The 27902-nt window shown below is 41.1% G+C and overlaps 1 protein-coding gene across 1 annotated transcript in view; it reads left to right on the top strand.

Moving 5' to 3' along the window:
• Nucleotides 1–7432: 7432 nt before the first annotated feature.
• LOC140910510 (putative ATP-dependent RNA helicase DDX60) overlaps nt 7433–27902 on the top strand; it is a 78831-nt gene continuing 58361 nt past the window's right edge. The window contains exons 1-10 of the mRNA XM_073341568.2: nt 7433–7682; nt 12481–12779; nt 13222–13291; nt 14769–14946; nt 18084–18425; nt 19850–19963; nt 20884–21057; nt 22295–22453; nt 22860–23001; nt 27537–27692. Coding sequence (XP_073197669.1) covers nt 12500–12779; nt 13222–13291; nt 14769–14946; nt 18084–18425; nt 19850–19963; nt 20884–21057; nt 22295–22453; nt 22860–23001; nt 27537–27692 — 1615 coding nt within the window. The 5' untranslated portion in view covers nt 7433–7682; nt 12481–12499. The remainder of the gene's footprint in view (nt 7683–12480; nt 12780–13221; nt 13292–14768; nt 14947–18083; nt 18426–19849; nt 19964–20883; nt 21058–22294; nt 22454–22859; nt 23002–27536; nt 27693–27902) is intronic.

Raw genomic sequence — 27902 nt, 5'->3', positions numbered from 1 at the left:
TACCAGACATGATTGAAATTCAAATGCGATGGATCAATGGGAGGGATAGCTCAATGGTTTGAGCAGTGGCCTGCTAAACCCAGCTTGTGAGTTCAATCCTTGAGGGGGCCATTTAGGGATCTGGGGCAAAAATTGGGGATTGGTCCTGCTTTGAGCAGAGGGTTGGACTAGATGACCTCCTGAGGTTCCTTCCAACCCTGATATTCTATGATTCTATGAATGCATATGTGCCAGGCAAAAAGCAAACAAATCCACATCTTGCATGGTCTTCCTAAGCCAGCACCTATTAACAACATGACCGGTACCTTAGACCAACAGAGGCCTGTCAGCACAGTAATCAAGGATGGTATGGCTGAAGTACAAGCTCTAGACAAACTAGAAACTAACACTTGCTGAGATTTGGCAGAACACTTTATTATGAGGCTATTGAGAAAATTCTGGTGCTAAGAAGAAGTCTACCTTGTGTTTGACATGTATGCAGAGGAATCAATTAAAATATTACAAAAAAAAGAGACTCAATGGTATTGCACCTATCCAATACAAAATCATTGACTCCATGAACATCTCCAATGTCACAATGAAGAAGCTACTGTCTCATATTCTCACAAAAGACAAGTTTACTGTGTACCTTGCAGGAAAAATGCTTGAGCATTCCAACAATTTCTCAAAGAATTTCATCATTGCATGGCATAATGTATCTGCTGCCTCACACTGTTTAGTGGAGTTTCTTCATAGTTCCCATGACACTAAAATTATTTTGCATGCAATCAATGCCACAGATAGACATGCTACTAAAGTTTGGATTTTTGCACAAGACATAGCTGTTCTAGTGTTTTCTGTGAGATGCTACTCAAGACTTCCTCAAGATTGTGTTTTTTGTGCCTGTTGCTGGAAAACAAAATTACAGTATATTCCTCAGAGATGCATTTCTTTCATTTGGACCATTAAAAGCCATTGTCCTGCCAGGTTTCCATGCCCTTTTAGCATGTGACACTACTGGAAGGTTGACTTTGATTCAGCCTTCAAAGACTCTCTCCTCAATATGAAGTTGCTCCTAACAATTGAGACAATCACTGATGAGGCCATAAGTGCACAGGAGGTGTTCATATGCCAAGTTTACCATTTTAAGACCAGTATTACAACACTTGCAGAGCTATGCTGGTGGATGTTCTCCAAGAAGCAGAAAAATGGAGAAAAATTGCCATCAACCATGGGTGCATTTATACCTCCTGTCAATAGGACAAATTATCAAACAATGGAATGGCTCTGGAACGATCGAGTGCATCCAAAACTACCCTCCCTTATCAGGCATGGATGGGTCTTGGAGGATGGACTATGTTATATGTATAAATATATATAAATCACACCAGTTGTATGTGAAATATCAATCCTTCGGCTAATCAAATGCTTGTGTGCAAAGACCAGATACTCACCACCATGGAAATGTTTGACAGCCTGTCTTATATGGACATGTGTGAGTGTGAGATCAGTGTGATGTGTGGAGATGACACTAATGATGACTTTGATGCACAAATGTTTTCAGTCCTACATGTCAAGGTTAATTTCCCTAGGATTACCACAGGTCAATGTCTTTTTTATGTAAGCAATGCATGCCTGAGTTAAAGAATAATTTAAAAAGTTGATTTTTAAACACTTTCTCAAATACATATCTACATAATTGTTCTAGGTTTGCCATATTTCGTACATTGTGGTTGTGGGACAAAGGTATCTGAAAACCCTAACACAACCCATTTCTGATGACATTGTATTATCAAAATTTCCACCCCCTGGAGGACCTGGAGCTGAGGGACAGCAAGTCCTTCTGCTACACCACTGAGGGTGACACCACTGAAATTATGATTCTGTAGATTTTTGTTAGGATATAGATATTCAGGCCTGTCTGGAAAGGCCTGTACTTTAAGAATTTAGGTGTATTCTTATCACTTGGCTAGTTAGAGGTATAAAAGAAAGAATCAAAATCACTGTCTGCCAGTGTAAGGTCCTTCTCTTACTGTGACAGTCTGAGGCCCTGTTCTTAGGCTAAGGTCTTTGGCTAAGCGACAGAGGCAGCCATAAGCTGGGAAGCGACTGGTCACATCCTCACATTCCAAACTAGTCACATTGAAAGAAAGTGCTATTGGGCTGTTAGGAATACAGTCCTGTCCTGATAGTGCCTATCACCTCCAGAGAAAGGGAAGTGCCTAGAAGATGTAAAAGGAAATTGAGGTTGATAGTTTTCTGACTGGTAAGAACTCACTTATCAATAGACACAGCTGGGAAACTCTTATGTCTTTATAGATGTAGTTGTGAAATCCTCACTTCTGTATTGTTTTGTCATTATAGTTCCCACTTTGCTATTGTTTATTGGCATGAAGAAAAGGAGTACTTGTGGCACCTTAGAGACTAACCAATTTATTTGAGCATGAGTTTTCGTGAGCTACAGCTCACTTCATCAGATGCATGCCGTGGAAACTGCAGCAGACTTTATATATACACAGAGAATATGAAAAAATACCTCCTCCCACCCCATTGTCCAGCTGGTAATAGCTTATCTAAAGTGATCATCAGGTGGGCCATTTCCAGCACAAATCCAGGTTTTCTCACCCTCCACCCTCCCACACAAATTCACTCTCCTGCTGGTGATAGCCCATCCAAAGCTATTACCAGCAGGAGAGTAAGTTTGTGTGTGTATGGGGGTGGGGGAATGTGAGAAAACCTGGATTTGTGCTGGAAATGGCCCACCTTAACTATGCACATTGTAGGGAGAATGGTCACTTTGGATGAGCTATTACCAGCAGGATAGTGAGTTTGTGTGTGTGGTTTTTGGGAGAGGGGTGCAGGAAATGGCCCAACTTTATTATCATGCACATTGTGTAAAGAGTTGTCACTTTAGATGGGCTATCACCAGCAGGAGAGTGAATTTGTGTGGGGGGGTGGAGGGTGAGAAAACCTGGATTTGTGCTGGAAATGGCCCACCTGATGATCACTTTAGATAAGCTATTACCAGCTGGACAATGGGGTGGGAGGAGGTATTTTTTCATATTCTCTGTGTATATATAAAGTCTGCTGCAGTTTCCACGGCATGCATCTGATGAAGTGAGCTGTAGCTCACGAAAGCTCATGCTCAAATAAATTGGTTAGTCTCTAAGGTGCCACAAGTACTCCTTTTCTTTTTGCGAATACAGACTAACACGGCTGTTACTCTGAAACCTGTCTTTATTGGCATGGTCTCTGTCTGGTTCTGTGATTGTTTCTGTCTGCTGTATAATTAATTTTGCTGCGTGTAAACTAATTAAGGTGGTGGGATATAATTGGTTAGCTAATCATGTTACAATATGTTAGGATTGGTTAGTTAAATTTCAGTAGAATGATTGGTTAAGGTATAGCTAAGAATATTACTATATAAATTAGGGGCAAACAGGAAGTAAGTTGGGATTAGAAAATAAGGAAAAAGGAATTTGTATTTAAGCTCGCTGGAAGTTCACCCCAATAAACATCGAATTGTTTGCACCTTCGGACTTCGGGTATTGTTGCTCTCTGTTCATGCGAGAAGGACCAGGGAAGTGGGAGAGTGAAGGAATAAGCTCTCTAACAATTTTTACAAAAAAAGAAAAGGAGTACTTGTGGCACCTTAGAGACTAACCAATTTATTTGAGCATGAGCTTTCGTGAGCTACAGCTCACTTCATCGCATGCATACTGTGGAAACTGCAGAAGACACTATTTACACAGAGACCATGAAACAATACCTCCTCCCACCCCACTCTCCTGCTTGTAATAGCTTATCTAAAGTGATCATCAAGTTGGGCCATTTCCAGCAGAAATCAAATTTTACAAATCAAATGACGCCTCCCTTACTTTTCTATCACTAACTTGCCCAATACAATGAGATTTCACTACATTAGGCTCCCAGACTATCTCTGAGGAACTCTTCATGACACTTGCAGCACTACTCCCTGTGGCTCCTGATGCCTTCACAGAGCTGCAGACTCAGTGTTATAGACTACAAGTTACATGACATAGAAAAAGCTGTTTTCAGAAACCCTGAAAAGACTTCTGCTTGGAACAATTCTTATTAAAAAAAAACTTCCTTTGAAGTTTGAAGTCTGGTTGGGCAGGACCCGGAGGGCATAGGTGCTGACTTTTGGTTTTGCCGGTGGATGCCCCATCCTGGCTCCGGCCCCTCCCCCACTCCACCTCTTCCTGCCCCCGCTCTGCCCCCTCCCCTTAGGTCCTCTCCCCTGAGCATCTCCTGCCCACTGCTCACTCCTTTCTGACCCCTACTGCCTTGAAGGTGAGGTGTCTGTGTTTGGGGGGCTCAGCCGCCCGCCAAAACTGGCAATTTTCAGCATATTTATACTCTTCTTTCATATTCTGTTATTGAATGTGTGTCTATCATTGGCATCTTAACAATGTAATCATTATTAAAATAGTAATGAAATATATCATTAATAATGATGAATTACAGTATATTAAAATCATTACATTCAGCTACAAGCTGTCTTCACTAACATCCCAATTTAAAGACATTACGTTCACTCTGGGCTTCACTCCTGCTTAGGGCCTGTTTGGGATCTGAGGCCACTGATGGCTGTGGGAAGAAGGTGGATGGGAGGGACAAGCAGTGGAGAGTCTTTCCCCTCTCCCTGCCCCTTTCTCCTTTCCCTTCCTTTCGCTCTTCCTGCCCCTTTCCCTTTCTGTTGTTTCTTCTCTAAGTCCTTGCTCCCCTTCCAGCTGTTTCCCTCTTCTTGCTTCCCACCCATGTCCCTTTTCCCATCTCTCTCTGCTCCCCACCTCCCTTAGTGGTTAATGCACAGGCCTCAGGCTCAGGCGTTCTGGATTTGATTCTCTGCTCTGCCATAGACTCCCTGCTTAGCCTTGGGAAAGTCACTTCACCTCTGTGTGCCCTAGATCCCACCTGCCAAATGGGGCTATTGCTGACCCTGCCTCCTAGGCTAAATTCATTCATGGCTGTGTGATGATGGGGGAAATGGAGATACCAATGTTGGTAGATTTGGGGTGTATTTCTCCAGAGCCAGAGAGTGAGAGCCAGCTCACCAGGGGGGATGGGAGAGAGAGGGACTCAGTCCAGCTCCGCAAGGAGTGGGATCAGGGCTTTAGCTCTGCAGCTTCTGCCACTAGGGTTGCTGGGGCTCCCGAGCCGGGGACTTGAGCCCCACATGTTCTGCCAGGGTCCGGGGCTTCTCCCCCGCAGTGCAGCTCCTGCCAGGGTCCAGGGCTTCTCCTCTTTCCCCCTCCCCCACCAGCATGGCTCCTGCCAGGGTCCGGGGCTTCTCCTCCACGCCCCCCCTACCCCCAGCGTGGCTCCTGCCAGGGCTTCTCCCTAGCGCGGCTCCTGCCGGGGTCTGGGGCTTCTCTTCCCTCCCACTCCCCCCAGTGCAGCTCCTGCCAGGGTCCAAGGCTTTTCCTCCCCCTAACCCACCACTGCACCCAACCCTAGCCTAGCTGGGCTCCCTTGGGTCACCTGATGCCTGCTGTGGCCAGAGTGGAGCCTGGCTGGCAGGGAGCAACCATACAGGTGGACGTCATGGCCAAAAGCCCAAGAGGTGTGGGGCAGCCCTAGGCGAGCAAGGGCTGGCTGTGCTGCTGCTGGTAGCCCAGCACTCCTGCTCATGCCTAACCCTAAGTCTTTTTTTTGTGAGACTCACTCAGCCCCTGCCCGAGCAGAGAGGTGGGAAACAGTTGATCTGAGCCTACCCGCCAAACTGCTGATCACAGCTGCACGTAGGCTGCCCCTAGGAAACAACTCATCTGCCGAGGCACCCGCAAAACAGTTGATCCCTGGCTGCCAACAGCTGGTCATCCCAGTGGGTGCTGAACACCCCCTATTTTTTTTCTGTGGGTGCTCCAGCCCCGGAGCACCCACGGAGTCGGCGCTTATGCCAGAGGGGATTTAAGGTGGGCATACCTGCCAACTAGGAATCAATTTTTTCCTTAAGACTAACCTTTTGGCAATAATCCCAATACATGAGTCAATAATGATTAATATATTATATAAAAGTACTTTTAATTGAACCATCAGGAAGAGTGCAGGACTAAAACCATGAAATCCCGTGATCTAATTGCTACAACCTTTGTCCTTCTTTTCCTCACTACCTCTCTACTGTTTGCTATCCTCACTCACATCACTGTAAACTATTCACAGCAGGGCCCTTATCTGTCTTTACTGTAAAATGCCTAGGGCACAGAAGAATTATTAATAGCACTAAGAAAAGGAGTACTTGTGGCACCTTAGAGACTAACCAATTTATTTGAGCATGAGCTTTCGTGAGCTACAGCTCACTTCATCAGATGAAGTGAGCTGTAGCTCACGAAAGCTCATGCTCAAATAAATTGGTTAGTCTCTAAGGTGCCACAAGTACTCCTTTTCTTTTTGCGAATACAGACTAACACGGCTGTTCCTCTGAAACCTGTCATTAATAGCACTAGTAATAGAGGTGGTCCAAAACCAGACTCTACCACCGAAAACCACCCAGATCTGGGGGGATTCTTAATCTGAACCCCAATCTGGACCTGAAATTTGTAGTCAGCCCTTATTTCTATAGGGTCATATTGTGATATCCTTCCACGTGTTGAACAGTACCTTATAGGTGTAAGATTCCATTCAATATGGGGAAGGATATCACTGTCTAACTCGTAATGGGTAGAACCTAACACTATAATAATGGGTAGAACCTAACACTATCTCTATATTGGGTCCAACCAAAACGGTGCTTGAAAGACTGATGTGCCTTAGTTGCATTATTCTTTTCCTCTTCTTGGGAGCTGTGAGACTTGCATTACTTAGAAAGTTTAGGTGTAGAGAGTGTTCCTCCATGACATGCAATTTCCCCACAATTCTTAAATCATATACGCTAATTGTTACTACTGTATTTAGAAGTGACAATCAATATGAGTTACAAAAATATTTTTTAAAACTCTTTTCCTCAGAAAGCTCCTCTTCTCTTTAAATTACATTTTCTCTCCCCAATTGTCCCCATTTCCCTATCTCAAATGTCGGCAGGTAGGCATGTTCTGGAGGTGTAAAATTCAGATCCTGAACCAGCAACACCCTGAAATAAGGATTCAGTGTTTGGTTTGGCCTATTATAGAAATGTGGAGGAATAGCTGCAACATACAGGTCTACTATCTAATCCACATAGCTATTTATACCATACTCACCTCATGACATCTAGAGGCTGGTCCATGAGGCTCAGCACCGCGGACCAGACTTGGGATAATATTGGGCTCTGATGTTTTGTTTGGGCATATTATAGAAACTGAACCATAAGGCACAATTTTGGTCCAAGTTTTGACGCCCCCACAGGTCCGGGGGATCCGGCTCTGACTCCGCCTGCTGTGATAAGAAAGGGAGAGCGGCTCGGCACCATAGGCCTGGGTCTGCGTTCAGAGTCAGCCAAAGGCTGGGGGCACTGGGGGCTCGTCCGGGCTTTGTCTCGGTGTCTTCCCCTTCCTTCCCCCGGGCGGGGCGGGCGCCTGCAGCAGCCGGGAGCGGCGCCAGCGGACCAAACTGGTCCCGGGTGCTTTCGAGAGGAGTCGGAGCAAAGGCCGCGGCAGCTCGGCGGGGGCGGCGACAGCAGTGGCTATAAAGAGCGCTCGTTTGCCCCTCTCGGGATGCCGGGCTCGCCGCGTCCTCAGCCGCTGGTCGCGGGGAGCAAAAGTGTAAGGAGCGGGCGCGAGGCGGGAGACAGAGCGCAGCGGGGAGAGACAGGACCTGTGCCGGGGGCTGAGCTGCGGGGCGCCGGGACCTGCCTCCTGCGCTCGGGGAGGGGATGCCCGCACCTGTCCCTGACTGAGGAGGGGGTGCCAGGACCGCTCGCCTGAGCTCGGGCTGGCGATGGAGGGATGCTGGGCACAACCTGAGCCGGCCGCTGCCCATTCTCACCTGCTGCTCCTCACATGGAGCCGGCGGGGTTCGCCTCCGCCCTGCCTCTGCTGGAAGAGGGGCTGCGATTAGTGGGCCACTGTGCCTCACTCTTCAGTGTTGCGTTTAGCAGCGTTCTCAGCGCTGTAAAAGGCAGAGTAGACCTGACCCCGACCGGGGAGCACCGCGGGGCCTTTTGTTTTCGAAGGGCAGGGCGGAAGTTGTTTACGATATTAGACAATGATACCTACTATCCTGGTTTGTTTTCAGTGCGGTTTGTTTAAGAGAGCAATACTTGCTCTGCAAACTCATCTCGTTGGCATGCACAGGCTGCCAAGCTTGCTGAAGTTGACTAGATGCAACATTTATTTGACCCACTTGATTTTCTACCTTATATTTGTGAATTATTTATATGAAGTTTATTAATACCGTTTGTTTATTTATTTGAAACAGGCCTTTTCTTTTCTTTTCTTTTCTTTTCTTTTCTTTTCTTTTCTTTTCTTTTCTTTTCTTTTCTTTTCTTTTCTTTTCGATAACACTGTGGTGTTATATGTTTCTTGATTCTGCAAGAAGGCAATGCTGTATTTGGTACTATCTCTTTCCATAGTGGAATATTTGTAAACTACAGTAGAACCTTAGAGTTACAAACACCTCAGGAATGGAGGTTGGTTGTAACTCTGAAATGTTTGTAATTGTGAACAAAACCTTATGGCTGTTCTTTCAAAAGTTTACAACTGAACGTTGACTTCCTTCAGCTTTGAACTTTACTATGCAGAAGAAAAATGCTGCTTTTAACCGTCTTAATTTCAATGAAACAAACACAGAAAGTTTCCTTACCTTGTCAAGTCTTCTTTTTAAACTTCCCCTTTATTTTTTTAGTTGCTTACATTTTCCACAGTACTGTACTATACAGTATCTGGGTTTTTTGTTTGTTTGTTTTGTCTCTACTGCCTGATTGCATACTTCTGGTTCCAAATGAGGTGTGCGGTTGACTGCTCAGTTCGAATTTGTAACTCTAGTGTTTGTAACTCTGAGGTCATACTGTATTATTCATTACGGTATAACATCTTTTTAATTTTACATTTATTCCACTTTAAACAAATACTCAGTGAAATGTATTCTTTTAGCTCCATGATGCTAAACTTTATAGGTGTAAACCAAAGCTCTCTGTGTGGTATAATTTTTTAGTTAGACAGAATAGTGAGTACATGGTGCTTAATAGTGGGTGGTCCCTGTTCAGAAGGCTTTGTGCAGGGTCCAGTCCTCCATGCCATACTCAAGCAAAATCTGACAAGTCAAAAGGAGTTTTTCCTGAGTAAATAGTAGGTGGGCCCACAGTCTGAAGACATACACATAAAAGACCACATATATGGAGTCATAGTGTTTTGTGGAGGAGCTGAATATTCTTTGTTTTGGTTTTCACCAAGAAGGTTAGCAGTGATTGGATGTCTAACATAGTGAATGCCTGTCAGGGTTGTTAAGCACTGGAATAAATTGCCTAGGGAGGTTGTGGAATCTCCATCATTGGAGATTTTTAAGAGCAGGTTAGACAAACACCTGTCAGGGGTGGTCTTGATAATACTTAGTCCTGCCATGAATGCAGGGGACTGGACTAGATTACCTCTCAAGGTCCCTTCCAGTCCTATTATTCTATGATTCTATGCTTTGCTCAACATTACCATAGTTCAGTGGGCAGTTACTAGTATTTTGTATTTCAGTAGCCCACAAGTCCTAGACAAAATTGGGGCCCCATTGTGCTAGGCACAGTACAAACAACCAATGACATTTGCTGGAAAGGTTGCATGTAAGAAAAAAATATATCAGATTCAGCAAAATATTTAAACTTTCTGAAGTTAGTGGACTACCCATGTACTCATGCATTTGTGTAAGTGCTTTGCTGAATTGGAACCCATGTTCTTCTGACAAAGTCAGTGGGAGTTTTGGGGTGCAAAGAATTGAGGATCAGTCCTTAGAGGGGGACACTAAAGATTTTTTTAAAAGATCCCTAAAACCAGCTTTTCCACATAAATGAAAAAATAAAAAAAAATCAAAGCTTTTAATCTACTTTCTGCCGTTTATTATTACCAAATACATAGAATGTTGTGAAGCTCTTTAGTTATAAACTTTGTACTTCTAAAGATAATGAATATTAAAGTTCATATTTAAAATTGATAACCACCACATAAAAATGTAGTCCTTGACTTGTATGATATCTTAAAAGTAGTTATAACAGTACAAATTCTAAGTACAGATTATAGCTATTACAGTTCAAATTAGATTATAGCTATTACAGTTCAAATTTATTGTTATGATAACCATATAAGATATAGTACTTGATTTGTGTATGATATTTTAAAAATAGCTGTAACCAGGGGTGAAAGTAACTTAAAGGACTTACCGGTACACCGGAGTCCTAAGCAGGGGGCGTGGCCTCGACTGGAAGAGGCATGGCCTCAACCAGAAGAGGCAGGGCCTTTAAAGGCCCAGGGCTCCGGCTGTGACTAGGAGCCCTAGGGACTTTAAATCACCCACAGAGCTACCAGTTGCAGAGGCAGCTGGGAGTCCCGGGGCGATTTAAAGGGCCTGGGCTCTGGCCATCGCTACCGCAGCGGAGCTCCGGGCCCTTTAAATCAGCGCTGGAGCCCTGCCGCCACTACCCCGGGGCTCCAGCAGTCGTGCTCAGGAGGCTGTGGGGAGCCTGGGGCCCTTTAAAGCGCCAGCCTGGGGAACCCAGTCCGGTCCGGCACAGCGTATTGGCTCTTGCCGGTACGCTGTACCGTACTGTACCGGCTTACTTTCACCTCTGGCTGTAACAATGCAAATATTGTATACAATACGTTTTATTTGCTTTTATCTTTCATATGTTTTGAAAGTACTGTTTTCTTGTATTTGATTGTTTATTTGACACCCTGAGCATCTTGTCTGGAGATGGGAGCTTTATTAATGCAAAACCATTATAAATGAAATTTATATTTACTAACCATTATTTGTAAGATTATTTTCCTTTTCCTTTTGTTTTATTTTGGTAACTAAAATAAAAGAGACAGTGATATCCATTTTTTAAAATTGCAGACACTAAACAAACACATAACAAGTGGTGTTTATACCTTGTGCCTACCTGCTAGGTGAATTTCAACCCTGTAAAGTAGGATGGGCACCAATAGTTATTTTTATTCATTTAAATACATCTATCAGAAAATAATAACATTAGGTACTAGGATCAATAAGGTGTGATATTATTTTGCTGTGGAGAAACTCACTGCACCAAATCCAAAAAACCTTATAATACTCTGCTATTTGGGAACCATATATGAATCCAACACTTATGCTCCTGGATCTTAGTGTGTTATATTATCACAATTATTGAAAATATTGGCTGTCCTTTTTCTTCTTCTCCTTCTTATGACTGGAGTTTGCATTTTATTTGTAAGTTATATTTTCTCATAAAAAAGTATTGTCATTAAATGTTTGCAGTAATAAACCTGCCACATATTCTCCTTACTATATTTGTAGTGTGGAACTTATTCTAGTAACAATCTTCAAAAATTAAAATAAAATAAATAAAATAAAAAAATTAAATAAAATAAATAAAATAAGATAGGTTGATAGGGAATTATGTAAGATAGGAGGGGGCTGGATAAGTCTTTGGTGTGTGTGAATGAAATGTAATCACTGAGATGTTGGCTATGCTGATGTGTCAGCATAGGATGAATTAGAAGATATTCTGCAAACCCTTATTTATACGAGCAAATACAAGTACAAGTAGCTCATACAAGTAGCTCCATTAAAAGCAAAGAGATTTTTAGTAATTTTAAGCTATTTGTGTTGAAAAGGCCCCAATCCTGCAAAGAAGTGCATGTAGGCAGACCCCTGCTCTTATGCAGAGCCCCAATGGCCCCTGACCAACACAGGATTGAAAAAGCTGAAAGGTGGTACAGAACCATCTTTCCCTTATTCTGGATTTACATTTTACATAGCTGAGCCCATTGACTGCAGTGGAAGTTCTGTGTTAGTAAAGCAAGCAAGATTTGGTGCTTTATTTTTCTCCATATTCCTTTAGGTGAATAAGCCATGGCCCTGTGTATGGGGCAATATAGAGATGAATCAACCCAGCAACAGTTTTGTGGGACATGCCTCCTAGCTCCCTGGCACTCCAGAGAAAGAAAGCTACTACAGCACCTCTTTAAAAGGTGCAAGATTAGAAGAGGTTCCTTGCACCTTTCCTCCCCTTCCCCTTTTGTTCACCCATTGAAGGGCCACACAATTTTTTTCTTGTTGAATAAGTTCTTGTTGAATAAGGATGACTGACTTGATGTGCGAAGAAAAAAGATTTGACAAATTTTAGGAAACTGAATTATATGAAAATGTTGAGTAATTATTGCAGAATGTAATAGTGAGTAGAGTTTGTTGGAAAATGGAAAAAATTCTCACAGGGATAGTCACAAAATGCTTTCTTTTTTTTGCCCAAGTTTTATTCAATGGAAATTTTCCAGTCACCTCTAATAGCAAGGTGGATAATTTAATGAACCAAGTCTAAGAGCACACCATAGTTACTGAAAATTAATGACTAGCGATTAAATACATTTTTATTTTTAGAGACCAAAAAGAAAGTCTGATGGCTTCTGCACAAACTGATCCTCAGGAAGATGGGAGTGTGAATGGGAGTGAGAGTGACAGTAGTGCTGATGAAGAGAGCGAGACCACGGACAGTAGTCTGGAGCATTATTCTTCCCCATTTGATGGAGAAGAAGATGGAGAAAAAGAAGTTGAAGAAGATAAAAGCCATCATGACTTTTCAGGTATATTGAGAGCTGAAGAAGAGTTGCAACATGTTTCAAAAGCTGATAGAGAAGATTCCAAAGAACTCAGGGACACACGTGAGTCCCCAAATCCTGGTGAGATGTTAGCTGCTTATGCCAGTGGTTCCCAAACTTGTTCCACCACTTGTGCAGGGAAAGCCCTGGTGGGCTGGGCCGGTTTGTTTACCTGCCACATCCGCAAGTTTGGCTGATTGCAGCTCTCAGTGGCCACGGTTCGCTGCTCCAGGCCAATGGGAGCTGCTGGAAGTGGCGTGGGCCGAGGAACGTACTGGCCGCCGCTTCCAGCAGCTCCCATTGGCCTGGAGCAGCGAACCGCGGCCACTGGGAGCCGCGATTGGCTGAACATGTGGACACAGCAGGTAAGCAAACTGGCCTGGCCCGCCAGGGGCTTTCCCTGCAGTATCGGTGGAACAAGTTTGGGAACCAGTGGCTTATGCTAATGTCTAATTTTTATGGTGTTCTCTTACCACATGAATCCCTTGTAACTGTTTGAGTAAAATCCATATGTTTATTTTAGAACAAAGAGAATGTCTTGGATTTCTGAAGAAACTGTCTTTATTCATTTGGAAATCCCTGTCACAAGCTAAGTATGTACAGTGAGTTTCACTGAAATAAATGTAAAAATAATTTGTTAGGAAAAAGTTTCCATTAAATCCAGTAGTTGGCATTGTTAGCATAATATAATACTGTACCTTTTACTGTGACTGTCCACTATTCATCCAGGTTTATTGAAAATCAGGCGATCGGGGTGTCAAATTAATTCTCTGAAAGAGACTGAATTCCACTTTTAATTATGGTCAGTGGGCTGGGCATTTAGGACTCTATACTCTGCTCAGTCCATAGCAGAATGCCCACTGACACCAATGGGAGGTTTACACAAAGCTCTAGCCAGTCCTCCCCAACATCTTTCTTCAGCTTCTATTCTTCCCAACAGCTCTTGTTACTAGTTCTCATCTCTGTTAGCACCCTCTCTCTCACAAGTCTCCTGTAGCTCTCTCCCAGTAGCTCTTGCCAGCTCTCCACTGCTTCTCTCTGCCTCCAGCAGCTCTCCCATGCTGCATCCTATCTGTCTCTGTGGCTCTCCTTTCCTTTTCAGGTACCGCTCACAGGCCCTTCCTATCTCTTTCAGGCAGCATTCCTCCACTGCTTTCCTGGCTCTTTATACAGCCCAGATGCCTTCTCTTAAGCCCAGTTGGCAGGCAGCTGACTAGTCATAGGTGCACTGAACCTAATCCCTCTTAAAGAGGCCAGTCACCCTGTGACAAGGTGACAATCCTACTGGGTTTTTCAGAAGTGCCCAGGTGCCATCTTTCCCTCATTTCCCTGTGATCTTCAGCAGGAAGAGGTCTGGCTCCAAGTCTTCTTTCTGGCTGGGCTAAGGCAAATCTTATATCTTCCTGACATAAGCAGCCTTCATATTAGGAGTGGAGTGAAGAAAGAATCTCCCTAATTGTTGGTTTGCTGGAGGGAATCCATCATGATTAGATTCTTCTTGCTAATAGGATACGCTGACATTTCTGGGGCTGAGGAAAGAGGTAATATTCAATATCTTTTCATCTCCTTTTAAAATTCTTCCCTACTTGAAAGAATTCATCCTTTTAAGATGTTAAAAGAACTCCCTTACCTCGCTGAAGTTATTGGCATGAATATAATTGTTATATATTATAACTGGGGCGTCTGGCAAGATGGTGCCCACTATACATTCTGTGGTTGTATCCAATGGGACACTTTTCTGTCAGAATCAGGAACAGCTTCCGCAGAAACAGATATGAGTGGTAGCAGCCATAAAATTTGATTTGGGCTAGATAGCATCCACAGTGTTGAAGAGTGAGAAAATTTCCATTACATTGAATAAATGAAGAGGAATGTTGGCAGCTTATGACCGACTTTAGAGGCAAGAAAGATAGATTTCTTCTGAATTGGCCTATACTACTCAATTTTGTAGATTTTAAAACAAGTTTTCTAGTGAATTAAATCTTTTAGCAATCAAATGTCTGCCCCCCCCCGCCCCCGGCATTTCCATTTGTGCAAGATTATGCTTATACTCTTTCTCTTTTCATTCAGGTATGTCAGTTTACTAAATGACTTTGTGGAGTCTGAATTTTTTGTGATCGATGGGGATTCCCTGCTTCTCAAGTATTTATGCAAGAAAAGACAATATCTGCCCTTCTTTTACTTAGTTGAATGCTTTCTGCTGGATTTCACCCAAAAAGGAGCAAAATATGTAATTGTTTTCTTCAAGGTACTGTAACAACCAACTCTTATTTGCATACTGTTTAAACCACTGCACTATTTCAAAAGGAATGGATTGTAAGAAAGGAAATTTCATCAGTAGATTTTAAAAAAAATACAATCTATAATAATTATGAACCCAATCTTGCTCCCCTACCCCGAATTCATATGCAGAAGGGATCTGCTTATCTAGACCTCACATCCCCAGGCACAAGACTGACTCAGCAACAGCTGGTTTTCTGTCCCAGGGCTCTGCTGAGGAGGCAAAAATGAGCAGTTCTGAAAGATTCACGTTGTTCCCTCACTGGTCTTGCAGACATTGGACCCAGGCTTCTGTCTGTAGTAGCTATTCTGTGGCATTGGAGGATGGTGAGCGAATGAGGAGGTAGAGAGTCCCTGTGCAGTTGTCCCTGGCAGCCTTTCAGCCCTCCTTCCCCAGCCAGGATCTGTGTGGCTCTCAATGGATGCAGGATGCTTGGGAGTAGGCCCTGCAACCTGTTTCCTTGCATTGGATAAGCCATGCTACTCCTGATGGACTGATTAGGAAACAATTTGTCACAATGAAAACCTTGCAGAGATTTCCTTTGCTCTGTGGGTTTTCCCACAGCACAAGGTTATTGGGCCAGAATGTATGTTAGGGGGCTTATTCCTTCACCCACTTACTTTCCCTGTTCCCATCTCCCACACCCACCTGCACTCCCCCCCACACCCACACCCCCACTTCCTCATTGACTACAGATTATATAGTAAAACTTGAGTTCTGCTTAGCTATACCTTAACCAATCATTTTCCTGAAATTTAACTAACCAATCCTAACATATTTTAACATGATTATGTAACCAATTATATCCCACCACCTTAATTAGTTTACACCAAGCAAAATTAATTATACAGCAAACAGGAACAATCACAGAACCAGACAGAGATTATACAGGCAAACAATAGCAAAGTGGGAACTATAATGACAAGACAATACAGAAGTGAGGATTTCTCAGCCCAGCTACTGATAAGTGAGTTCTTGCCAGACAGGATGCTATCAAACTAAGTTTCCTTTTACATTTTTTAGGCACTTCCCTTTCTCTGAAGGTGATAGGAATACAATCCTGTCCTGATAGTGTCTAACAGCCCAATAGCACCTTATTTCAATGTGACTAGTTTGGAATGTGAGGATGTGACTGTTCGCTTCCTAGCTTATGGCTGCCTCTGCTGCTTAGCCAAAGGCCTTAGTCTAAGAACAGGGCCTCAGACTGTCACAGTAAGAGAAGGCCCTTACACCAGCAGATAGTGATTTTGATTCTTTCTTTTATACCTCTATAATTAGCCAAGTGATAAGAATACACCTAAATTCTTAGAGTATAGGCCTTTACAGACAGCCCTGAATATCTATATCCTAACAGTGTAAGAAAGGCAAATCTGTTGATTTCAGTTATATGTGCAAAGAGATGCACAATAACCCCCAGGAAACACATCTGAACCTTATTTTCCTGACTTCTTTTTTGTAAGAATTGTTTTGCAGAAGCTTCTATTAAAATTGTTTAGTAGTGTATTAAAATGAATGTATAATCATGTCGCTAACCCATTAAAATCCATTTAGAGATACGCAACTATATTCACCTTAATGAAATTTTTACCAGTGCATTCCTAGAATTTTATAAATCTTGATAATTTACAGTAAAGAAGCTTGCCTATAAAATAATAGCAGCCTGGGCCCAATGTTCCCCTTCGATGGAGAAATCCATGGGAAGGGGAAAAGTCTGCTGTAAACTGCAAAATTGTTTCTGTAAAATTTTCCTCATATACATCACTGCAAATGCAGGGGATTACAGACAAAGGGGAAGAGACAAGCTGTGTAGACATGGTGCAACTGAGTGGGTCCTCAATTGCCACTGGAGATGGCCTGCCACTTCACTCAGCTTCCCAGGGCTCCTCTCCCACACAGCAACCTGGATCCTTTAAGAGTCTTACTTCTGTTTTCTGAATTCCTGGTGGCTGTACACTGTCTTCCTTTTCATGGGGAATAGACGAGTCATGGATCAGTATCTCCCAGGAGAAATTCTGGGTCTTGAGGGCACATGTTGCAAAGTTGTTTCTCCATGGCTCCATCCATCCTTGGCATATCTACACAGAGCTTGAGGTCTTAGCCCACAATGTGCCTGTAGAGCAGTGACTCTCAGCCTTTCCAGACTACTGCCTTTTCAGGAGTCTGATTTGTCCTGTGTACCCCCCAAGTTTCACCTCACTTAAAAACTACATGCTTACAAAATCAGACTTAAAAATACAAGAGTGTCACACTATGACCAAAAAATTGCTTACTTTCTCATTTTTACCATATAATTATAAAATAAATAAATTGGAATATAAATATTGTACTTACATTTCAGTGTATAGTATATAGAGCAGTATAAACAAGTCATTGTCTGTATGAAATTTTAGTTTGTACTGACTTCACTTGTGCTTTTTATGTTGATGAGTTGATGTACCCCCTGGAAGACCTCTGTGTACCCCCAGGTGTACACATACACCTGGTTGAGAACCACTTCTGTAGAGGGACTTTTGCAGCTTCCTAGTGGGGATGGAGGAAGAAGATGATTGTATCTTCTTTATTTGGAATATTGAAATGGTTATTACATTTCTACTGGGGCTATAGTAATTATGGGTGGAGCTGGTAGCATTGCCTATGCTTAAGGTTAACTGGCACCTCCTATTGTAAGACCCTGTTTTCAGGTGGAAAAAAAGTAGTATATGATCACGTAATTAAAGACTATCATAAGGCATATACACTAAGGAGACAAATTAAACCTTTATTCTGGCATTCCCTAACTTTTGACTTTGCAACCTTACTGTTCTTTTAACATATTTAAAAAAAAAGGCAATGGATATATCAATCGCATCCTTTATATATATGGAAATCTTTGTATTGCCTTTTACTCCTATGAAATGTTTAGGAACAAATATATCATTCTGTACAACATTACTAATAGCATACAAGAAAACAGCAGTGATATGCACAAAAATATAATATTTTAGTATTCTTCATTGTATGTCTTTGTGTATGTTTGTATATCACTAGTTGAAAGAGTTCTGAATAGGGTCTATTGGAATATAAATGTGAAATAATAATCTCTCAATTGTTTTCACTTTCCCCAGGATGTGGAACAGATGTATTTCAGTTACCCTATTTTCCTTTTCCATCGTACTGCATTAATACAACACCTGAAGTGCAACACTGACATTGTCATTCATACAGAGTTTTCCAATTGTTTCTCACCAGAATGGCAGATTTTCCTCAAGGAAAGTTATCCATATTTTGTGATAATCTCTGATTTAGGACTCACCTCTCTACAAGAAGACTATTTACATATATTCATTGCTCATACCTTGTCAAAGAAAATCAATGTTGTGCTCACTTCAGGACAGGAGTCTGATGCTCTTAGAGTTTATGGATATTATGTCCAGAATGCATACGAACACAGGTCATTTTTTCAGCAGGTAAATTGCAACACATCTTCTTTATGGATTTTAAGTAGGAAAAATGTACCATTTATATGTAGAATTATATTTTTAATTATAACATCTCATTGGCAATTTTTGAATCAAGGCTGAATGTTCTTCTGAAATAGATGTTTTAGGAATTATTTGGGGAAGTACTACAGGAGGTCAAACTAGATTATCATAGTGGTCCCTTCTGAACTTGGAATCTTTGAATTTGAAAACCAGGTTTTTATACATTAAAATCATGATGCAGTGATAACATTTGGCTTGTCTGTATGCCTTTCATCTGAGGATCTTAAAGACCTCTGCATACATTAATTCATTTGGGGCAAATTCTAGACCCCTTCTCCATAGCAACATGCTAGGCTATAGGATTCAGTGCTGTGTGGATCTTCCAGTGCTTCTTGCCATGGGAATAAGGGGTGGGGAGGGGACGAGAGAGAGAGGCACAACGTGTTCCTTCAGTTTGCAGTAACCTAGCCCAGCTAATCAAGCTGGGTTGAGGATTTGGCACTTAATTACTGTACAGTAAATGGTCTGATCCTTCTTTCCCTACACTGAATAGTACCGTACTCTGTGGGTGATCTGATTGAAATCCATGGGACTGCTCCCATACTAAGTTGTACTCACTGTGGGTAAGGATGGTAGAATTAGGCCCTATATTGTTATCCTCATTTTACAGAGGGGGTAAACTCAGGTTATAAAGTGGCTAATGTACTAGCCCAAGTTTACATAGTAGGTTAGTGATGGGCCAGAGTAGATTACAGATTTCCTGACTCCCAGTCCTCAGCTTTAATTAATTAATTTATTTTAAACAGAAACAGTTCTGGTTCCCTTGTGCCTATTTGCCATGAATTTGTCCTCGAAGAAAGCTTATATGATGGACTGTAGATCATATTCGTTGTCACTCTTAAGTTCCTAATGGCCTGGATGTCCCAAGCACTTGTTGAAATACAGCTTATTAGGCAGCCTCAGGAATTTGTGAGCAGCGTGTCTCTTTTCCTGTACTGTTCATTTAGGGCTTGATCCAAAGCCCTTTGACCTTAATAGGAGCCTTTCCATTTACTTCAGTGGGTGTGCATCAGGCCCTGCTTTTGTTTAACATATATAGTAACTCATACCACTCGAGTTTAGGTCTTCGGCATGTGGTTTTTACCCTGTTGTGACAAAGGAAGTTTCTTTACAAGTGATGTTAGTTGCAGGCCTAAGCAGAATGGCCATATAAACTCATGTTCCACCGGTATTTGAGGTTAATAAACTTTGGGTAAATTTTTCAAAAGCACCTAAGTAACTTAGTTGCCTAAGTCCCATTTTTCAAAAGTGCCTAAGTGACTTTTGAAAATGGGACTTAGGCACTTAAAATTGATTTCCCTTTGACTTTAATGTATAACTTTGACTTGTATATTTTTATTCTCATTTAGCATGAAAAGGATCTGCAACATACTTGTGAAACCACAGTCAAACACTTACAAAAAACCCAGGATACAGCCTATCTGTATAATTTAAAGATGAGTTTGAGAAACATACAAGAAGAGGTAACTTAACTATTTTACTATTTTTTTCTAGTTACACAGCTCAGTAACAAAAAGTGTGTTCATGCAACAATCTGACAGTTGTGCAGTAGAAGTCAGATAATGGTCTTGTGGAAGAGGCCATGGGACCCACTCCCAAATCTCATGGATTCCTCTGGAATTCCAGGGGCCTCACTGTGTAGTAAACTATTCACAACAAAGGATATTTTTTGGAAGAGAGATTGCTTACAGGGATATTTCATAATAATAATATTTAGCACTTATACTGTGCTTTCCTGTTCAAAATAATAGACAAATATTAATCCGATATATTGATTTTAGGTTACTATACAGAGACACAGTAAATCTTCCTTCATGATCTTAAACAATAATTTTAAACAATTACAAACCCTCTGCCACGCTGAGTATAAATTACCCTGTCAGAAATCAATTGGCAGCACTAGCTGAGATGAAGACCACCAAATCCAAGAGTTTGAGGGTGCATTTTTATGACTAGTTTCCCCATTCAGTTTTTTAAGTATTAAATATGCCTGCTATACCATTGAACTTCTTTTAGTCCTATTGAAGACAATAGCAAAACTCCCATTGACTTCAGTGGGAGCCAGACCAGCTCCATAAGCTGATGTTCACCCCCAAAACTACTGGCTTTTTGCACATGTGGCCTTATTGAAAGTCTCTTGAAGTCAATAGAAATATTTAGTGGGCTTTGGATTGTAGTAGAATTGCTTTTAAAAAACTAAGTTTAATAACGCACTATCCCAGGAGCAGAAAATGAAACTATTTTAACTAACTTTTTTTTCCCTTCGGTATATCTTGATGCACTGCTTTTCTTCATTGATAGAGTTATATTAAGATAAATGTATATGTCTCCTTTATAATCTTTTCATTATAAAAATAATAATATTAACACCTTATGATTGTAGGTATGTCAGACTATTTTGCTGCTGAAGCATCTGTGGCCAGAAGGATCCGACATTAGACGTATAGTTTGTGTTCTTACATGTACAGTGGGATTAAAAATGTACAGTAACATGTTAGAAAATGCAAAAGTCTCTGAGGAAACAAAGGAACAACTAACAAAAAATTTCAGTCAGAAGGTGAGATTTCTTTATAACTTCTCATCACCCTGTTCATTCTCTTAACATAAGTATTTTGGTAATGTTGGAGAGGATTGTCCCCCAAGATCCCATGCTGAAGAGGGTCCCAGTGGCTTCTGCAACATCATGTCTTGCTTCCTCTGTGTATCTGCTGGTCCAGAGAACTGCACGGAAAGGGAACGTTGACTGGGTGGATTGGCAGAAGAGTGGGTGGACCAAGGGGTGAACTTCATCCTACTACCAGCCTCTCTAACTAGGAAAAAATGATGTGGCTTGGGGCTGTATTATTGTTTCTACAGAGTCTTCTCTGTGGATGAGATCACCGCTTAAGCAGAACCCCACTTAAAGGTGGGCAGCCATAGCCAGAAAGAGTCCCTGGCAGTGGTGCTCCAGTGGAGTTGCACTATAGGTGGGGGATGGAGCTACTCTGGGCCATAGTTGGTATGAAGGAACAGGGCATTATGACACCTACTTAAGCCACCTACTTAAGGAATCCATGGGGTTTGGAACCGGGTCCCATGGCCTCTTTCCTGAGAAGTTTTACCATAGGAGGCAATCTTGCCAGTTACTCTTTTTTTCTCGTTCCTCATACACAGCAGTATAATAACCACTGTAGAAGAATATAATTTTTCATATTTTTTTGTTCAGGGAAAAAGTCTCAATTTCTTACTTGCCATATGTAACCCTTCATCAATATCTTTTTTTAATATCTAATTATGCTAAAGGTCTTATGTTTTAATTAGTCTAATATGGAAGCAGTGTAACAGTATACATGTAGAGTAGCACATATGGTAGGTTGTAGGAACATATTGAAAAAGTAACTGTGATAACTATCTCAAAATTAATTAATAGGGTTTACAAAGAAAAAAAAAACAAAGGACTCTATTTAAATATTAGCTTCTCATCTTAAAAGAATGTAATTTTTATCCAGGCAGATTGGTAATTGGTTTACTAAATTCTATATGATCTTCAACGGTCACATTACTTTCTTCTTGGATTTATAATGGAAGTGGTATCTGATCCTCAGTTATCTAATGCTACAATAAAAGGCATGTGATGAACTAAGGATAGCCAAAAGTGACTGTAACGTGCAAATTGTAAAACAGTAACAGTTTTTTGCTGCACTGACAAAGTGAAAAATCACTGAATTATATTTTTAATATGAATTATGTTCACCACTAATTAATATTTATTATTGAGGTACTTAGTGAACTGTATATTGGTTATGTCCCAACAGGAGAAAAGTGAAGCATTAACACTGGAAGAAGCCACAGATCTGTGTAGAATGCAGTGCCTCAGTGTGGTTTTTCTTCTCCACTTGCCTCTTTTGCAACGAGCTCGGATTAGGATCATTAATTCCTGCTGGACTAAGCAAGTTTTACCATTTATAATCATGGTAGGTATACCAGGGCCTTGCCTCCCACCGACGCTGGGTGCAGCAAATGCCTCTGTTTTCCTTTTCTTGGTATGGTACTCTAGCCCCCTGGCCAAACCATACAGATTTATTGTACATAGTACAGTGGCAGCCTGGAAGGTCTTTAGATCTTTTAAAAGCAAGTGGAGTTTGAACAGCTTGCTGTTGAAGCAGAGTGGTCCAGTAGGTAGGCTAGGAGTACAAGACTGAGTTTATATTCAAGCTCTGCCACTGACTTGCTGTGTAACCTTGGACAAGTCACATCACCTCTCACTGCTTTATTTTATCAGTCTGTAAAAATGGGATCATCATACCTTCTTTTGTAAAATGCTTTGATCTCTGCAGCTAAAAAGTGCTATGTAAGAATTAACTGCATTTTTTTTAATAGCAACAACATTGTGACTATTTTGTTCTGAAGCAACTAAATGATGAAAGTGACTGGCAATTGGATTTAACTCACCTGCCTGATTTAAGGGACAATTCACTGTTAAAGAATCTTTCACATTACTATGAAATAGAATACTGCTCAGGTATTTATCTTTGCCCTTGAATAATTTGCTTTTTTAATATCTAATTTTATTAAGTTTATAAATGAAAAGCAAAAGTATTAGCTAATGAGTATATATATATATATATATATATATATATATATATATATGTTAATAAAGTTATTGCATGGAATAGTAGAAAAAGAATTTTCAGTACTGAGTCCAGAGAATTATATGCATAATTCCTGTCACTTAACAAGAATCTGTTCAGACCCACTTTCCGTGGTCACACCCATGCCACTATGCATATGCAAAAGCAAGGAGGGGAGGTGGTATAGGTTAGACTATGAGGACTCCGTGCCACATGAGGATTGTCTTATGTTCACAGAATCGTAAGACTGGAAGTGACCTCAAGAGGTCATCTAGCCCAGTCCCCTGCATTCATGGCAGGACTAAGTATTATCTAGATCATCCCTGACAGGTGTTTGTCTAACCTTCTCTTAAAAATCTCCAGTGATGGAGATTTAATCCAGTGCTTAACTACCCAGAGAGTTAGGCAGTTCTTCCTAGTGTCCAACCTACACCACCCTTGCTACAATTTAAGCCCATTGCTTCTTGGCCATCCTCAGAGGTTAAGAACAATTTTTCTCTCTGTTCCTTGTAGCAACCTTTTATGTACTTGAAAACTGTTATGTCCCCTCTCAGTCTTTGCTTCTCCAAACTAAAACCCATTTTTTTCAATCTTCCCCCATAGATAATGTTTTCTAGACATTTAATCATTTTTGTTGTGCTTCTCTGGACTTTCTCCAATTTGTCCACATCTTTCCTGAAATGTGGTGCCCAGAACTAGACACAATACTCCAGCAGAGGCCTAATCAGTGTGGAGTAGAGTGGAAGAATTACTTAACATAAGAATGGCCCTACTGGGTCAGACCAAAGATCCATCTAGCCCAGTATCCTGTCTTCCGACAGTGGCTAGTGCCAGGTGTCCCGGAGGGAATGAACAGAACAGGTAATCATTAAGTGATCCATCCCCTGTCGCTCATTCCCAGCTTCTGGCAAACGGAAGCTAGGGACACCATTCCTGTCCACCCTGGCTAATAGCCATTGATGGACCTGTCCTCCATGAATTTATCTAGTTCTGTTTTGAACCCTGTTATGGTCTTGGCCTTCACAACATCCTCTGGCAATGAGTTCCACAGATTGGCTCTGTGCTGTGTGAAGAAATCCTTCCTTTTATTTGTTTTAAACCTGCTGCCTATGAATTTCATTTGGTGACCCCTAGTTCTTGTGTTATGAGAAGTAGTAAACAACACTTCCTTATCAACTTTTTCTACACCAGTCATGATTTTATAGACCTCAATCATATCTCCCCTTTGCCATCTCTTTTCCAAGCTGAAAAGTCCCAGTCTTATTAATCTCTCCTCATATGGAAGCCGTTTCGTACCCCTAATAATTTTTGTTGCCCTTTTCTGAACCTTTTCCAATTCCAATATATCTTTTTTGAGATAGGGCAACCACATTTGCACACAGTATTCAAGATGTGGGCGTACCATGGATTTATATGGAGGCAACCTGGTATTTTCTGTCCTATTATCTATCCCTTTCCTAATTATTCCCAGCATTCTGTTCGCTTTTTTGACTACTGCTGCACATTGAGTGGCTGTTTTCAGAGAACTATCCACAATGACCCCAAGATCTCTTTCTTGAGTGGTGAAATCTCTGCAAGCTGGAACTTTTTTACTTACTTACAGCAATTTACTTACTTACAGCAATTGTCTTGCTTACAACACTCCTGCTAATACATCCCAGAATAATGTTTTCTTTTTTTGCAACAGTGTTACACTGTTGACTCATATTTAGCTTGTGATCCACTATGACCCCAGATCCCTTTCTGCAGTACTCTTTCCTAGGCACTCATTTCCCATTTTGTATGTGTGCAACTGATTGTTCCTTCTTAAGTGAAGTACTTTGCGTTTGTCCTTATTGAATTTCATCCTGTTTACTTCATACCATTTCTCCAGTTTGTCCAGATCATTTTGAATGTTAATCCTACCCTCCAAAGCACTTGTAACCCCTCCCAGCTTGGTATTGTCCATAAACTTCATAAGTGTACTCTCTATGCCATTATCTAAACCATTCATGAATCTATCGAACAGAACCAGGCCCAGAACTGATCCCTGTAATACTCCACTTAATATGCCCTTCCATCTTGGCTGTGAACCACTCATAACTATTCTCTGGGAATGGTTTTCCAACCAGTTATGTACCCACCTTATAGTAGCTCCTTCCAGTTTGTATTTCCCTAGTTTGTTTATGAGAAGATCATGCGAGATAGTATCAAAATCCTTACTAAAGTCAAGATATACCAGATCTATTGCTTTCCCCCATCCACGAGGCTTGTTACTCTGTTAAAGAAAGCTATCAGGTTGGTTTGACATGATTTGTTCTTGACAAATCCATGCTGACTGTTACTTATCACCTTTATTATCTTCTAGGTGTTTGAAAATTGATTGCTTAATTATTTGCTCCATTATCTTTCAGCTTCAGTTATGCTGACTGGTCTATAATACCCCAGGTTGTCCTTATTTCCCTGTTTATAGACGGGCACTGTATTTGCTCTTTTCCAGTCCTCTGGAATCTCTCCCATCTTCCATGACTTTTCAGACATAATCACTAATGGCTCAGATATCTCCTCTGTCAACTCCTTGAGTATTCTAGGATGTATTTCATCTGGCCCTGGTGACTTGAAGACATCTAACTTGTCTAAATAATTTTTAACTTGTTCTTTCCCTATTTTAGCCTCTGATCCTACCTCAGTTTCACTGGCATTCACAATGTTATACATCCAATCTCTACTAACCTTTTTAGTGAAAACTGAAACATAAAAGTAATTTGGCACTTCTGCCATTTCCACATTTTCTGTTATTGTTCCCCTCCTTCCCACTGAGTAATGGGCTTACCCTGTCCTTGGTCTTCCTCATGCTTCTAACGTATTTGTAGAATGCTTTCTTGTTATGCTTTACATCTCTAGTTAGTTTAATCTTGCTTTGTGCCTTGGCTTTTCTAATTTTGTTGCTACATCCTTTTGTGTTTGTTTATAGTCATCCTTTCTAATTTGACCTAGTTTCACTTTTTGTTGGACTCTTTTTTGAGTTTCAGGTAACTGAAGATCTGCCACTTAAGCCAAGGTGGTCTCTTGCCATACTTTCTATCTTTCCTATGCAGTGGGATAGTTTGCTCTTCTGCCCTTAATGATGTCTCTTTGAAAAACTACCAACTTTCTTGAACTTTTTTCCCCTTAGACTTGCTTCTCAAGGGATCTTACATACCAGCTTCCTGAGTTCGCTAAAGTCTGCTTTGTTGAAATCCATTATCTTTATTGTGCTGTTTTACCTCCTACCATTCCTTAGAATCATGAACTCTACCATTTCATGAACGCCCTCACCTAAGCTGCCTTCCACTTTCAAATTCTCAGCTAGTTCCTCCCTATTTGTCAACATAAATCTAGAACAGCCTCTCCCTTAGTAGCTTGCTCCACCTTCTGAACTAAAAAAATATCTCCATACATTCCAAGAACTTGTTGGGTAATCTGTGCCGTGCCATGTTATTTTCCCAACAGATGTTGGGGGATTCCTTTTTGATTTGGCCAGCTTTCTCACCTGTTTTATTTTGTCAGAGTAACTCAAAGAAACCAGAATAGGGAGCAGGTTCTGATCCTTGAGTCACTGGAGTTGCAGGTTAAAATCCCAGGAAGTTTTATTTTTAATTCTTCTGTTTCAAATAAAATTTTAAAAACTGGGGTTCTCTCTGCTCTATATAGACATTAAAGATCTCATGACATAAGATTAACGATGAAGGCTAGAAATTTAAAAAAATGAAATTGAGATGTCATGAAATCACATGAATATGGGAGCTTGGGCTTTAAGAAAACCATCTGATATCAGGAGACTAACAATAAAATTGTGAGAGCTGGCAACACAACAGGTTGAGGATGAAACTTTGTAGCAGGAACTTCTTCCAGAGTTTTCCTGCTCCCCTGATACCCTCTTCCAAAGGTTTCTCTGTGGGAAGGGTAATGGGCACATGAAAGCAATTTATGCAGTAAAATGAATCCAGTCTAAAGGTTCAGTTCTCCTGCATATATCTAATCCAAACAATCTTTAAGGAACTTTCACGAAAGTATAATTTGGGCATATAACAATAGTTGGCATTTATAACACCATCCATTATTCTTTGGGGAATAAAGGGAATTTTCTAAAGCCCAGATCCTGCAATGAGCTTTCTTGTGGGAGGACCCTCATCTCTGTGCAGGGCCCCATGGGCTTCAGTTGCAGGATTGAGCCCTAAAATTGCTATTTGTATACTCCCCAATATATTTTCCTGACCATATTTAGATACATCCATGGCTACTAACAATTGTGAATGCACCTGTTTTTTTCTGCCCTGTTGTAATACCCAAAGGACACTGTCAGAACTGTGCCCTATTGTTGTGGATGCTGTATAAACACAGATAAAGAGGCAGTCCCTTTTCCAGAAAACTTTCATTGTAAAATCTCATTTTTTTTTCTTCATAGGGTTAAATTTGGAATTGGGCAAAAAAATGAAGAATGAATACCAGTATCTGTGGAATACTGTAACAAAATTAGCTGCCAGCTGTGATTTTGGAGATGCTTTCCCTGTGAGAACCACCTCACAACTGTTTCTTGAACAGAAACAAATGTTATTTAAAGGTACTAACAACTGTATAAAAATGACTGGTATAAGCATAATAATAATTGACAGTTATAAAATGTTTTACATAGTCAAAGTGCTATACAGTTATGAGCTTTTTAATTCTTTCCCTTCTAATAATTTATGACTTTATGGGTCTTTATGGGTCTTCTAATAATTTATGACTTTATTGAAATCAGTGACAAAACTCCCATTTGATGCCAAAAGGA

Source organism: Lepidochelys kempii, chromosome 4, assembly GCF_965140285.1.
Source record: "Lepidochelys kempii isolate rLepKem1 chromosome 4, rLepKem1.hap1, whole genome shotgun sequence".
NCBI lineage: Eukaryota > Metazoa > Chordata > Testudines > Cheloniidae > Lepidochelys > Lepidochelys kempii.
Note: the sequence above shows the minus strand (reverse complement) of the source record. Positions and strands in the feature narration are given on the sequence as shown.